General features: G+C 41.0%; 1 protein-coding gene across 1 annotated transcript in view; it reads left to right on the top strand.

The window, feature by feature from the left end:
• The window catches only part of TECTB (tectorin beta), a 35386-nt gene that overhangs the window by 9969 nt on the left and 11846 nt on the right, over positions 1 to 13571 (top strand). Inside the window, exons 2-6 of the mRNA XM_083616651.1 lie at positions 9052 to 9222; positions 9928 to 10105; positions 11498 to 11688; positions 12518 to 12660; positions 12764 to 12836. Of these exons, the coding sequence (XP_083472777.1) occupies positions 10030 to 10105; positions 11498 to 11688; positions 12518 to 12660; positions 12764 to 12836 (483 nt within the window). The 5' untranslated portion in view covers positions 9052 to 9222; positions 9928 to 10029. The remainder of the gene's footprint in view (positions 1 to 9051; positions 9223 to 9927; positions 10106 to 11497; positions 11689 to 12517; positions 12661 to 12763; positions 12837 to 13571) is intronic.

The raw sequence follows: 13571 nt of genomic DNA on the forward strand, positions 1-13571 counted from the left end.
AGACCATTCAATGGCAAAATCGTACAGTGATCCATGCCACCACACCCAAGTTGGAAACAAGTCCATCAAGAGGAGATAGAATGCCATGATAATGCTAAATCCAAACTGAGACAGGACTTGAGATTGTTATGGTTACTGTCAAACTCATGAAACTTTCCATTCTAGATACTAGATGTTGGAGGGTTTTGGATGGGCTAGATACTGTAAGGCCTTCTGCCTATCCCTGCCCAGCTGTAATCATGGGGAGAACCCAAATACAGCCACCCAAATGGGAGATGGACGGAAGCAACCAGTGGCAGCATCCCCAGCAGCTATCAGGAACTTCAGGGTAGGGCTGGGCTCAGATAGGATGTGATTGCAAAGACCCTGATTTGGGTCTCTTTGCTGTGCCAGCATGGGAGCTAGCTCAGTAAAGAGACATTATTCCCTGTCCGACCTTCTGTCCTGGCTGGCACAAATGGCAGCATTGGAGCTGCCCAGAGTAGCTGGGGCAACCCAGTCAGATGGGTGTGGTACAAGTAATAAAGTAGTAGTAGTAGTGGCTACAAGTCCTGCCACTACCAGCCATTCATCTGGATTGGTAATGATCAGCAAATCCTGCAGTCTCTTGCATAGATGATATATGAAATGTGTTGATGCACTTCATGTATTTGTTGTTTAGTCGTTTAGTCGTGTCCGACTCTTCGTGACCCCATGGACCAGAGCACGCCAGGCACTTCTGTCCTCCACTGCCTCCCGCAGTTTGATCAAACTCATGCTGGTAGCTTCAAGAACACCATCCAACCATCTCGTCCTCTGTCGTCCCCTTCTCCATGTGCCCTCAATCTTTCCCAACATCAGGGCCTTTTCCAAGGAGTCTTCTCTTCTCATGAGGCGGCCAAAGTATTGGAGCCTCAGCTTCACAATCTGTCCTTCCAGTGAGCACTCAGGGCTGATTTCCTTAAGAATGGAGAGGTTTGATCTTCTTGCAGTCCATGGGACTCTCAAGAGTCTCCTCCAGCACCATAATTCAAATGCATCAATTCTTCGGCGATCAGCCTTCTTTATGGTCCAGCTCTCACTTCCATACATCACTACTGGGAAAACCATAGCTTTTACTATACGGACCTTTGTTGGCAAGGTGATGTCTCTACTTTTTAAGATGCTGTCTAGGTTTGTCATTGCTTTTCTCTTTTTAATTAAAAAAAGTTAAAATGGCAACACAGAGGCCACCATTCAGAGAATGGGGACCATTGCATCGAGGGAAGGGAACTAACCACCACCGCCAGTCTGCCATGCCATGCCATGCCACAGAATTGCCACTTGCGAAACTTCTGTTCGCTTAGGAAATCTGAGTGAGGGCATCTGCTGTTGGCTGCCTTTCCAACTTTGTGTTCCTGAACAGCGCTTCTCACAGCTGCCACCTTGCTGTAGAAAATGAGAGGCGCACATAAATGAGGAAGCAGGCAAAAGCAACAGTAATGTTGGGAAATACTCAGGTTTGTAACCACAGTGGTACAGCGAGACCTGTACCTTGCGGCTGATGCCCAGGACCCAACAATCCAGGGGCTGCCTAGATGACCATTTGGAGAACAACAGATAATTGTGGAGGGGGGAGGATATAGCATGGCAAACAGGCCCTGCATCAGCCCCTGTGCTGGCATGCACATCCCAGGGCATTGGTTATGACAGCATCCTTATGATCCTTTTTTCAAAAACACATTTTATACTTGTGGATTGGTCTGCCAGACATGTAAATGGTAACAGATGTTCATTTTATTATTTTTATTTTGAGAATATATTATCCTCTTCCCAGCGCTATTGTTCTAGAAAAAGAGTTGCCGGAACTCACCATAAACACCTCCCTTGTTCTCTTATAATGACAATGGTACCCACCTGAAAGGTGCCAGAACTGAGTTCTAGCAGAAAAACGCCCTGCATACACATATATATTGCTATTCTTTGTAACCACCTGAACTAACTAAAATTGCTTTTTACACCCTTCCCTTGCCACTGCTACATCCATGATATAACCTTATATAGCCAATGTTTTCACAGATAATATTGAGTTGAGCTTTATTTTCTATATATTTTCGCTTTTCTGTCAAGCACAACATTGATGGTGCTTCTCTAAACCAGGCAATAGAATGCATGTGATTATCTCCATGACACTTGGAATGCTTCTGGCACTGATTTCATAGCACTCAATTAATTGCTTTTAATGCTTGTTCAGGCACAGATTTAAATGACACTGGAGGGAACAATCAAATTGATTAATCCTCTGAATCTGCTAAGCTTCTTGAATACATTACTACAGTCATTTCAATTTAGCAAAGGAAAAAAGGAAAATATCTTGGCATTGTTTGGATCTTAACAGCACAGGCAGCTCAAATGTAGATATCTAATTATTAGCTCCACTTTCTATTCATTTTTCTATCCCTTCATATTTACTAAATTGCATTATCCCATGCTGACTGTTTCATATTCATAGTGTTAGACCGGATCCCAATTCAACCTCAAATTCAGATTCTCATTTTAGATACTGTTAAATTATGACTCTGAGTCTTTGTTTACAAGAATATGACTTGTGTTTCATTTCAAGTTACAGAAACAAACCCTAAAACATTTTATATCTTGTGTCATACAGGAATTCTAATGGAAAGCATAATTCTTCTTAGCAAATTCATAACAAAAAGAAGGCAGATATAACGTCATTAAATGTTGTGATTCAGTCTGAAATCTATGGTTTTCCCAATCATGGCTATCATTAAATACGTTTGGTATATGTGTAGGTAAATTTACTTGAATTTCAAAACAATAAATTTATTTTAAATGGCCATGTCTGTTAGAAAAAAGCTAAAGGGTACAATTAGGTTGGTAACATCTCTTTTAAAACTTGTTTGAAATAAGTGGTAATTTATTAAATAAATCTAAAGTTCTGTCTGAGAATGAAGAACCCATGAAATAAAGACTCTGACTAGTGCATTCCATGTCTACCCCAAAAGAAAGCTGTGTTGCTTTCAATGGGACTTATTCCCAGGTAGGCATATATAGCAGAATCAGGATCCTCAGGCCTGTAGGTCAAGTACAGTCTGCCAAGCCTCTCCATCTACTCTTCCCAGGTCTTACCCCAACCTCGGCCACACATTGCTGCTACCAAGTGGCCCTGCTCCATTATCTCCTTGAGTGCTTTTACATTCTGGATTGTATAATTGAACTGTAGTAATGCCTTTTGTTTACTTGGATGGATGGCGATGGAAAGATATTTGTATGTGGAAACCTCTGGCTTTTGTGTGGCTGGAATGTAGCAAAGGTACAAAGGTAAGAATCACACCTGTTGCTCCACCCACTTCCGCCTCTGGCTCTGCTCATCACAGGTGGGAAGCCCCTGGCAAGTTATTCATGAGAAGTGGTCTTCAAGCTGAAAAAAAAGGTTTCCCGGCCTTGGTGTATAAGTATAAGTGCTTCCTCTCTCAGAAACAACAACAACAACATGAAAATTTGAAAGGTAAGGGCTACTAAAAAGGGAGGGAAAAGTGCAAAGCAAACAAAACAAACCCTACTTTGTGCAATTTCATGAAAGAAGGTGACCATACAATGAGGAACTGTCCCATTCTAACTGTTATCAACAAGCTGAAAATCACACACACACACACACACACACACACACACAACCTGGGGCAAGAGAAGGATCATGATTCTAGTGTGTCAGTGAAAGTAGAGAGAAATAGTCATTAGAATTTTGTGACTTGGGAAAACTAGACACCCTTTTTCTCTCATCTGCAGCCATTCTTGGAACGAGTGTGAAGGTTGATGTTCACATTTCATAGGAAAACTAACAGAAGATGGAAGTTTGTGGAGGCAGAGGAAATGTCATTTCCAAGGCACTGAATAACTATGATATTTAAATAACTATGATATATGTAGATTATTACCTGGACATAGAACAAACTAGAAATGTGATTGTTTTCTTTGATTTGCTAAAAGCCATGCCAAGTCTTCTCCCACCTTCTAGAGTTAGTTAAGTGAAAGAGAGGGCTGTTACATTACATCAGTTCTGTACCTACGTCAACAGCTCAGCTATACCCCTTAGTCCAGGGGGGTTACAGGCTGGGATTCAATCCTGCCTGAAAGATTACTGTTGACCTCCAGGAAAAGTATGGAAAAAGGGAAGCCACACGCTACAGACTTCTAATGAACTTAAGCTCTTTGTTCTTCTTACTGCTTCTCCCTCAGAGAGCTCCTGAGCTGCTGCTGCCTCCCAGTGTTGAGCAGAAGGACCTTATGAAGACAACTAGGCTGCCCTTGTGAAAGAGTAACTTCCTTGGGATTTGTGCCCATTTTGCTGGCACAACCTGCTTTTCCAGGAAAGGCTAATCAATCTTGGGTGTGGTTTGGATGCACTACGGCTGTCGGGTGGGGAGGAGGAGGAGACCTGCCTTGCACATAGTATTGTGTCCTGTTCTGATTCCTTAATAAATCTTACCTCTAATCTATTCCTGAGTCCAAAGCATATACAGCTACATTGGTTGTTGTACCACTCAATTCTAAACACTAAGTTACTTAAGATTTAAGTACTGTTGAATGTGTGTGTTTAGGAGCACAGCCTAACATGTTTTGATCTTATAAGTTTCTAATAAAAGTTATATTGTAACAGGAGCAGCCAGGGGACCTGGGAAAGCTGAAAAATCTCTTTCGATTATGTTGAGATAATCCCGATTTGCCTGTTTAGAGCCCATTCTCACAGAGGGGGGTAACATTTCTTTTCCTATTATGGATTAGGGTTTGTTTTGTTTTGTTTTTTAAGGTTGTTCCAGTTCCCTTGACATACGCTTGATCATCCCATATATCAGAAATGACTTGTTCCCAGAATGGCACTCCCAGCATGGGCTACCCAGTATATTCAAAGACTTTCTGGGTATTAGCGGCAGCTAGACTGGTGACTGGGCGCGGTCGCCGAGACCACAAAACACCAGTCTTAAAGCCCTAAACGGCCTCGGCCCAGTATACCAGAAGGAGTGTCTCCACCCCCATCATTCTGCCCGGACCCTGAGGTCCACCACCAAGGGCCTTCTGGAGGTTCCCTCACTGCAAGAAGTGAAGCTACAGGGAACCAGGCAGAGGGCCTTCTCTGTAGTGGCACCTGCCCCGTGGAACGCCCTCCCACCACATGTCAAGGAAATAAACAACTATGACGTTTAGAAGACATCTGAAGGCAGCCCTGTTTAGGGAAGTTTTTTATGACTGGTGTTTTAATGTATTGTTAATCTTTTGTTGGAAGCCACCCAGAGTGGCTGGGGAAACCCAGCCAGATGGGCAGGGTATAAATAAAAAATTATTATTATTATTATTATTATTATTATTATTATTATTATTATTAGTGGGCAAGTGACCATCTTGAAATAGTTCTGCCCTAAACAGGATGACCTTGATGGCAGAAAGTGAGGAGGAATTAAAGAACCTTTTAATGAGGGCCTGAAGCTCGACATAAAAAAAACTAAGATCATGGCCACTGGTCCCATCACCTCCTGGCAAATAGAAGGGGAAGAAATGGAGGCTGTTATGTACTGATGTTCTCACCCTGGGCCAGCAGGGGGATACTGTAGATAGTTATGCAAATGAAGGATCAAAAGTGACGTTCTGTGATTGGATAGTTTGTATGCAAATGAAGGATCGAAAAGTGACGTTCTGTGATTGGATAGTTTTAGAAAGTCGCAACAGTTACAATTCTTCTGGAGCTCTATATAAGCAGGCTGACTGAGCTCCTCAGTTAGTTCTGTTCTGGCATCTGAATAAAGAAGAGCTGTTTGAGGAATCGCTGTGTCGTCTGATATGTTCACCCACAACTTAACAGAGGCAGTGAGAGATTTTACTTTCTTGGGGTCCATGATCACTGCAGATGGTGACAGCAGTCACGAAATTAAAAGACACCTGCTTCTTGGGAGAAAGGCGATGACAAACCTAGACAGCATCTTAAAAAGCAGAGACATCATCTTGCCGACAAAGGTCCGTACAGTTAAAGCTCTGGTTTTCCCAGTAGTGATGTATGGAAGTGAGAGCTGGACCATAAAGAAGGCTGATCACCGAAGAATTGATGCTTTTGAATTATGGTGCTGGAAGAGACTCTTGAGAGTCCCATAGACTGCAAGAAGATCAAACCTATCCATTCTGAAGGAAATCAGCCCTGAGTGCTCACTGGAAGGACAGATCGTGAAGCTGAGGCTCCAGTACATTGGCCACCTCATGAGAAGAGAAGACTCCCTGGAAAAGACCCTGATGTTCGGAAAGATTGAGGGCACAAGGAGAAGGGGACGACAGAGGATGAGATGGTTGGATGGTGTTCTTGGAGCTACCAGCATGAGTTTGACCAAACTGCGGGAGGCAGTGGAAGACAGAAGTGCCTGGTGTGCTCTGGTCCATGGGGTCACGAAGAGTCGGACACGACTAAACGACTAAACAACAACAAACAGGATACACCAGGCTCAAGATATGGAATATATCTGTATCATGAAATGGTGTTTGTCAGGTATACCAAACATTGCCACCAGCTAGCTCCATCTTAATGCTCAGACACTTATGAGCGGTTTGATTCCTGCTTTACTTTCTCTGCATTTTTCTCTTTCTTCCACCAGTGTAAAAGATTTTCCCCTCCTTTTTTTAGTAAAGGAGAAAAGAAGGGAAAATGGGTCCTTTGTGCCATTCATTAGTCTGTCAGATTGCCTAAGATTGGCAGTCAGCCCTTGTATCAAAGCCATTGTTCTTGGTGTATTTCGTTGCTGGACATGGTCCCAGTAGCACTGGAAGGCTGCCACAGATATGGCAATGGCAGCAGCTTCATAACAGCCTCTCTTTATTCTGGCAACTCAAAGCCAGCCAAATTGTCCTTGTTCCATGGGTTTTAAGTAAAGAAATGCTGTGCCATGTTCTATGGGAATGAGAATACAAGACCACAGTACAGAGCATAACTGAAAATACTAAGAGCCAGCCGCTCGGCTTGTCTAGATTGGGGCGGGGGACAACAACAACAACTGCATTGCCTGGACAAAATTGAAATATGGTATCACTCTGTAAAATCAGATCTCTTCCCTGAGATATGATAAGAAATAAATATAAGATGAAAGAGACACTGAGCATGTGCAAAGTACAAAGTGCATTTCCTCCTCACCTGTGAGTAACCAGAACCAGCCTTCGTGTACATCTGGGATAAGTGGGAAAGACTCATTTGTTGACCCACATCAGACAACCTTTTTCACCTGATTGCCATTCCGTGAATGAAATTATAAAATTCAGAATGGGTAGCAGACTGGGAACTGGCGAGCAGATTGGGCACAAAATTCATGACATGAGCAAAGTGGTAATCATAAACCAGGCATGTCCAAAGTTTGTTTCGAGGGCCTAATCTGTCCCATCGGTTGTTTTAATCTGGCCCCTGTGGCAGTTTATTTCCTGGGGTAAAATCCTAAAAAAAACCTCAACAACTTAAATCCTAAAAAAACTCAACAACTTCAATCTGAAGGAAAGCTCAACAACTTTGGTTGTTCCTTTGGTTGGCCGTCAGGGCCCTTCACTTCATCAAATCTGGCCCTCTTTGAAAAAAGTTTGGACACCACTGTGACATAAGCTGTCCTCTTCTGCTCTGCAAAGAGCCATGTATATTAATAAACAAACAGCTAAGCAATGATGCGGCCACCTAGTGGAAACTGCTTGAAACAATGTGCACACTGCAGTTCATATGGGGACTACAGTATTATAGGTAGACCCACATTGCAACCCATTGCCCATTTAACTGCTTCAGCAATCTGCAACCCTATCTTGGTTTCCGCACACTATAAACAGAGCTTCAAGACGACTAGAAAAAATAGTGTAAAGTAATTAGAAGAGCACTGTAAGATATTTTGTTGCTAGGTTGCTCCGACATGAGTGTGTTTTCTGTGAGAAGAGCTGTTTTCTTGCTGTAAAACACTGATTATATTATCTCGCAAAGTGCCACTTTTTGCATGAACAGGTCTCCACCTTACAACAGGTGAACAGCAAATCTCCTAAGTAACAGCCGAGACAAGGAGAAATTGAAAAGCTATTTCTTAAACAGCATTTTGAAGCGAAGATCACAAGAAGCCATTTATTCGCTTTTTGTAGATCATTCTAGAGATACTCAAATAGTTAAGGTTTTTGCAATCTGCTTAATCTAAAGGGGGCTCTTGGGGCGGGTAATTAGCATCCACAGTATAATTTGCTATTTAGTGAATGCTCTTTTTTTTAATTTGCAACTGCTCAGAGAAATACAAACCTCCCCTGAGCCCTCACCTTTTATCAGTGCAGATATCAAATGTAAGTTTTGTGCAGTTCTTGTTTCTTATGCAAATAAAAACATCTACAGACAACTCTTCAGTGTAGCAGAAATTGCTCTGATTAGTGCCTTTTGCCTAAGAGGGGATTGTGTACTTAAAAACTACTTACTTGTAATGAAACTTTGGGAATTTTATTTCCTTTGACAATTATAAAATCAAAGTAGTTTATTATCTCAAAGAAAGTGGTGAATTTTGATTTAAAAACTGCTCTGTCAAGATTATCCCTTGGTGAGATTTTAGGCATCTCTTAAAAAAGAAAAATACCACAAACATTAGGGGCGATAGCCAACTAAGATACTCAGAGTAGACCCATTTAAACCAATTGACTTAATTTGATTTCTGTGAGTTTACTCTGAAGACTTAGCTGGACATAACTACAGAAGAGTTTCAGATTGTTTTAAAGTCCTTTATAGGTCTGGACCAACCAGGTGCTTATAATATAAAACACACATTTTAATAGCTCAGTTGATAAAACTAGATCTGTGCTAGTTGCAATTTTCTTTAAACACTGCATGAAAAAATATGCACATTTTTGTAAAACCATGTAAGTTGCAATAATCAGATTTCTCTTTAGCCATTTAAAAATAAGTGATACTTTTGGTAAAGAGTCCTGTATATGACACAACTTGACAGTAAAATACTGAATACTGAAAAACTTGGACTGCTTGTATTGGAAAAGTGAGTGATCTAACCTGTTATCCATCCAACCCTGTTTCCCCACAAGGGCTAATCAAGGCTGAATACGCAGGGGCTCCTTTTACAAGATGGCCTATATAAAGCAAAGATAATGCCAGCTGGTGCTGTTTGAAAGAACACCTTGGGAAAAGCAAATATACCCTCTTTCATTTTAAACAGAGATAATGAACAGCTTGATCTACAACCTTGTTCCAATGCTGTACGTATGATGCTCTAAACATTTTCCTGGACATAATTAGGTGATTGAAACAGAAAAGTAATACTAGTACTAATACTAATACTAAAATGTGTGTTTGAAAATATTGTGTAATATATTTTGAAATAAATTATGAGAGAGATTGAAAACATCAGATAGATGCCTAGATGGATTACAATGTTAAAAGATAAAATAGTAGTGCTAAAATGGTTTTCAGTGTCCAGGGTATGATTTGTGTACTATCAGTGACCTAATTTTTTAAATTTGAAATAGATAGCATTATGAGTAATGTATTATGGCTGGCTTTATAATAGGTGATCTCACAGAAATATTAAGCTTCAAAATACATTGTTTTAGATTATAATTATAATTTGTGAGGTAGAAGAGCAGTAATTACACTTCTCCTCCAGATCCCATTTTACTTCTTTTTTTTAAAAAAACAACAAATTTGTTTTAAAAAATAAAATGAAAGAAGGCATTAGTAATTAATTTTTTATTAGATAGAAGATAAAGGTTGCAATCCAGTACCCTCAAACTCATTGTTCTCAATATGATCTATCTATTGAGTTGATAGGGATAAGGTTGTACTGTAAGAACATGGAAGGGAAAAATTCAAAATCCAGTAGATTTTAATAGTTTGTGTTGGGAATTGCACTTAACTCATTTTGGATAGAAGAGTTTACATTTCTCACTTCTGGTAATTCATAGGCAATTCAAAGAAGTTTGATACATGTGAATCCTTCTCAGCATCCAGCAGCATTTCGGAAAATCAAGTCCTGGTTTTCTTAGTATTTACATATCTTTGGAAAGATGATGATGGTGGCTTTTCTCCTGTGGGTCATCTTGGCTCGAGGCATTGTGGCGCGTTGCAGTCCAAACAAAGCAGGTAAAATAGCTGCATACTATTCCAGATATGTTAACCTCTTGCAATTAAATACGCTTCAAACTGCTTAGTTTTATTTATCAAGAGAACAGATATTCATTACAACCTGTTTGTGACAATGTATATATGGGCTTGGATTGAATGTTCTCTGACTGCCAGTGCAAGGACTGTTGCCCTAGCATAATATTGGTCAGGGGCGTAGCGTGGGTTGTCAGCACCCGGGGCAAGGCAAGTAATTTGCGCCCCCTAACCCATGGATTTGCGCCCCCTAACCCGTGGATTTGCGCCCCCTAACCCTAACCCCCAGATGTTGCGCCCGGTGTGGCCGGCCCCCCCTGCACCCCCACGCTACGCCACTGATATTGGTTGTGCAGTATCAAATCCAGCACAAGAATCCTAGTGAAAAATTGTCATGCAACAGGTGGTACAACACAGAGGCGGCAAGCCTTGTTTCACTGCTTGAGGCAAGATGAGAATGTGCTGTGTGCTCCGTGAGATCTCACGAGATTGTGATTAGATTGTTTGGACCATGTATCCTTTGGCTTTTCCATCGGCACTGGTCACCTCATCACTGAAACTCAGTACTGGAACACAAATTAAGGGCCTGTTGCTTTCATAAATGGTGGGTTAATGTGAGACAGTATCCCTGTTCTTGCTTTGAAAGTGTAATTTGGAGATTGCGGGGAAATAGCTGAAAGAGTCCAATATCTCTGCCGGCTTCTTTGGAGTGTGTCACACACACATAATAGGACCTGCAATAGTACCTTTGCCTAGATAAAGGAAAGAACTTATCTGAATCACTGCCCCTAGCCCCTGTTCAGGGTACCTGTAATTAAACTGAAATGTTAGCAGCTGATTATTTTCTCTCTCTTTAATTCAGTGCTTTTTTCTGGGGGAATGCATACCCCTAAACATTTTGTGAATCTAAGTTTGGCCTCATGGAGGGGCAGTATTTCAATATGAGTGGGGAAATGACAGTACCCATAAACATGTTTTTAGAAGAAGAAAAAAGCACTGCTTTAATTGCAAACTGATGTGTAAATGTGGAAAACTGAAGACAGGAAATGAGAAACTGAGAGAAACTGAAAGTGACAGATTCACCCATCTGAACATGATGTGGCATGGACATAGCCTGCAGGCATCCTAATGAACATGTGTACATTGGGGTTGCAGGCTGCTGCCTCCTACCACGTGCATTTATTGAATGTAGTTTGAACGTCTGGAGAAACAACTAGTTGCCAAGCTGAAAACTTGATTTGAGTCCAGGCTTACCAGAGCTAAGCCTTGGAACTTGTGTTTTCACTGGCATTTGCAAAATAATGATAGAGGAGCATTTTGTAATCGCTTAACCATGCTCTAGTAGTGCTTTCCTCCCCCCCCTTTTTTTACTTCTAGATGCCATTTTGGTGTACTGTTATCCTAAAACCATAATCGCAAGAATCCCCGAATGTCCTTATGGATGGGAAGTTAATCAACTGGCTCTTGGAGGAATTTGCTACAACGGGGTCCATGAGTCCGGGTATTACCAGTTTACAATCCCAGATTTGTCACCCAAAAATAAGTCATACTGTGGAACTCAATCTGATGTAAGTAGCCAAAATATAAATGCTTCCCCAAGTTGGATGGTGACTGTGTCCAATAAATGTCTGAAGCTGTTCATGCCTTTCCCAGTTTTACAACAACTTTTTTATTTATAATTTGAAAAACAATAGATTCACAATATCTCTTATACCTTTTCAACATTGTTTTATATAGATCCATTGTTAAAATTTATATTTGATCCCTGACAGCTTCACCCTGATGGAACACACACTGCTGGCCCTATCCATTCAATGTACAGGCATTTAAAATGACATCTATACAGCTCTGTGCACTAGGGAGATTTTCACAGTTGCGGCACATGTGCAATCATGGGTACCATGCCACACACCCCTATGCAGACCCTGTACTAAATATGTGTATACCTAGGGCTAGCACTGCAGATCAGCTCCTACTTCACACATTCCCTTGTACATGTGGGGAAGATTTGAATGGAGATTTGGGTGTATGTTTATGTCTAATCCATCTAATAACTACAAGACATTTTTAAAGATAAAATAAAGCACTGCAAATCTATTTCACAGTTGCTGAGGGACTCTAGATTACAGAGGTGTAATCTAAAAATATGAAGTTTGGAGCAAAAAAACAACAACCCACAGACTTTAATAACCAACTTATTTACAGGCCATGACTTTTTGCTGGCAAAAGTCTGTTTCACCAGATCAGTCACAGTGTGCTTCCCGCATGTTCTCTCATGTGTGTTTACTGTTTCGGAAATTTGAGATAATGTAGAAGTGAACTCTTGACGTGACCGTGTAAAACAAAAATGGCATATGCAGTGTCACCGTTTACCTCTTGATCTTTTCATGGTTGCAGTTCAAAAGCCCCATCTATCATTTCTATAACTCCATCGTCTCCAATGACACCTCTGTGATTGTGAAGAGCCAGCCTGTAAACTACTCATTTACATGCACATACCATGCAAACTATCTGGTGAACCACGCTGCCTTTGACCAAAGGTAACTCTGCCTCGATTCAATTGGCCTTCGTCTTCTAGCATATGCCTCACTCTGCATTCAACAGTGTATGATTCAGTCATGTGACATTTCCTGCCTCTTTTAGAGTGGCAACTATTCATGTGAAGAATGGCAGCTCCGGTTCATTTGAAAGCCAGCTGTCCCTCAACTTCTATACTGTAAGTACCCTCTGTGTCTGTCTGCTGATTTCCACTGTAAATTTTTCAATGGTGAAGTGAAGAGGCCAAAAATATGCAAATGCATAGGTGACTGCCTCCATTTTACTAAATGTAAATGAAAAATCTGATTGTAGACATTCTGTTAGAAATATTACTTTGGGGGTACCATAGGCTACACAAACTAGCGAGCCGTAATAGTGGTTTTTAGGTTTCAAACAACTGAGATTGCAGCAAAATTTTGACATCAATCCAGTCATGCATTCTTCCATTCCATTCCCCTTCCTCCCACATTTTCCTTTTTTTTTTTACCCTCTCCAGCATTCCATGGCCTTAAACATGCTCATCCTCACTGGACTTCCCATCCCTTAGTTTCCCCCTAAACCATTATTATTATTTCTTGTGCTTCCTCCAAGCCTGTGGATACCTTCTCACTGGTGTGCGGTTAATGCTGTTTCGGCTATGTGGCATTCAAAAAATGTATTTTGCTATTAGTATGCATAAGGGTTTCCTATTAGTCTGTATAATAAGATATGTGCATGTGCAGTCATCACTTAAGCATTTCTTATTCAATATTATAAACAGCTTGCATTCAAAAATATTTGGGTTAAACCAAGAATTCAATGGAGTTCTGCTTGTGGAATGGCATGATTTCAGGCCTTGGCAGTTTGGAGTCCCTTTAGAATGCGTAAGAGATGGCCTGGGGGATGTAGGGAGAAATGGTGAAACTCACCTCTT

This window comes from Podarcis filfolensis (assembly GCF_964270895.1).
Source record: "Podarcis filfolensis genome assembly, chromosome: 5".
In the NCBI taxonomy this organism is placed as follows: Eukaryota; Metazoa; Chordata; class Lepidosauria; order Squamata; family Lacertidae; genus Podarcis; species Podarcis filfolensis.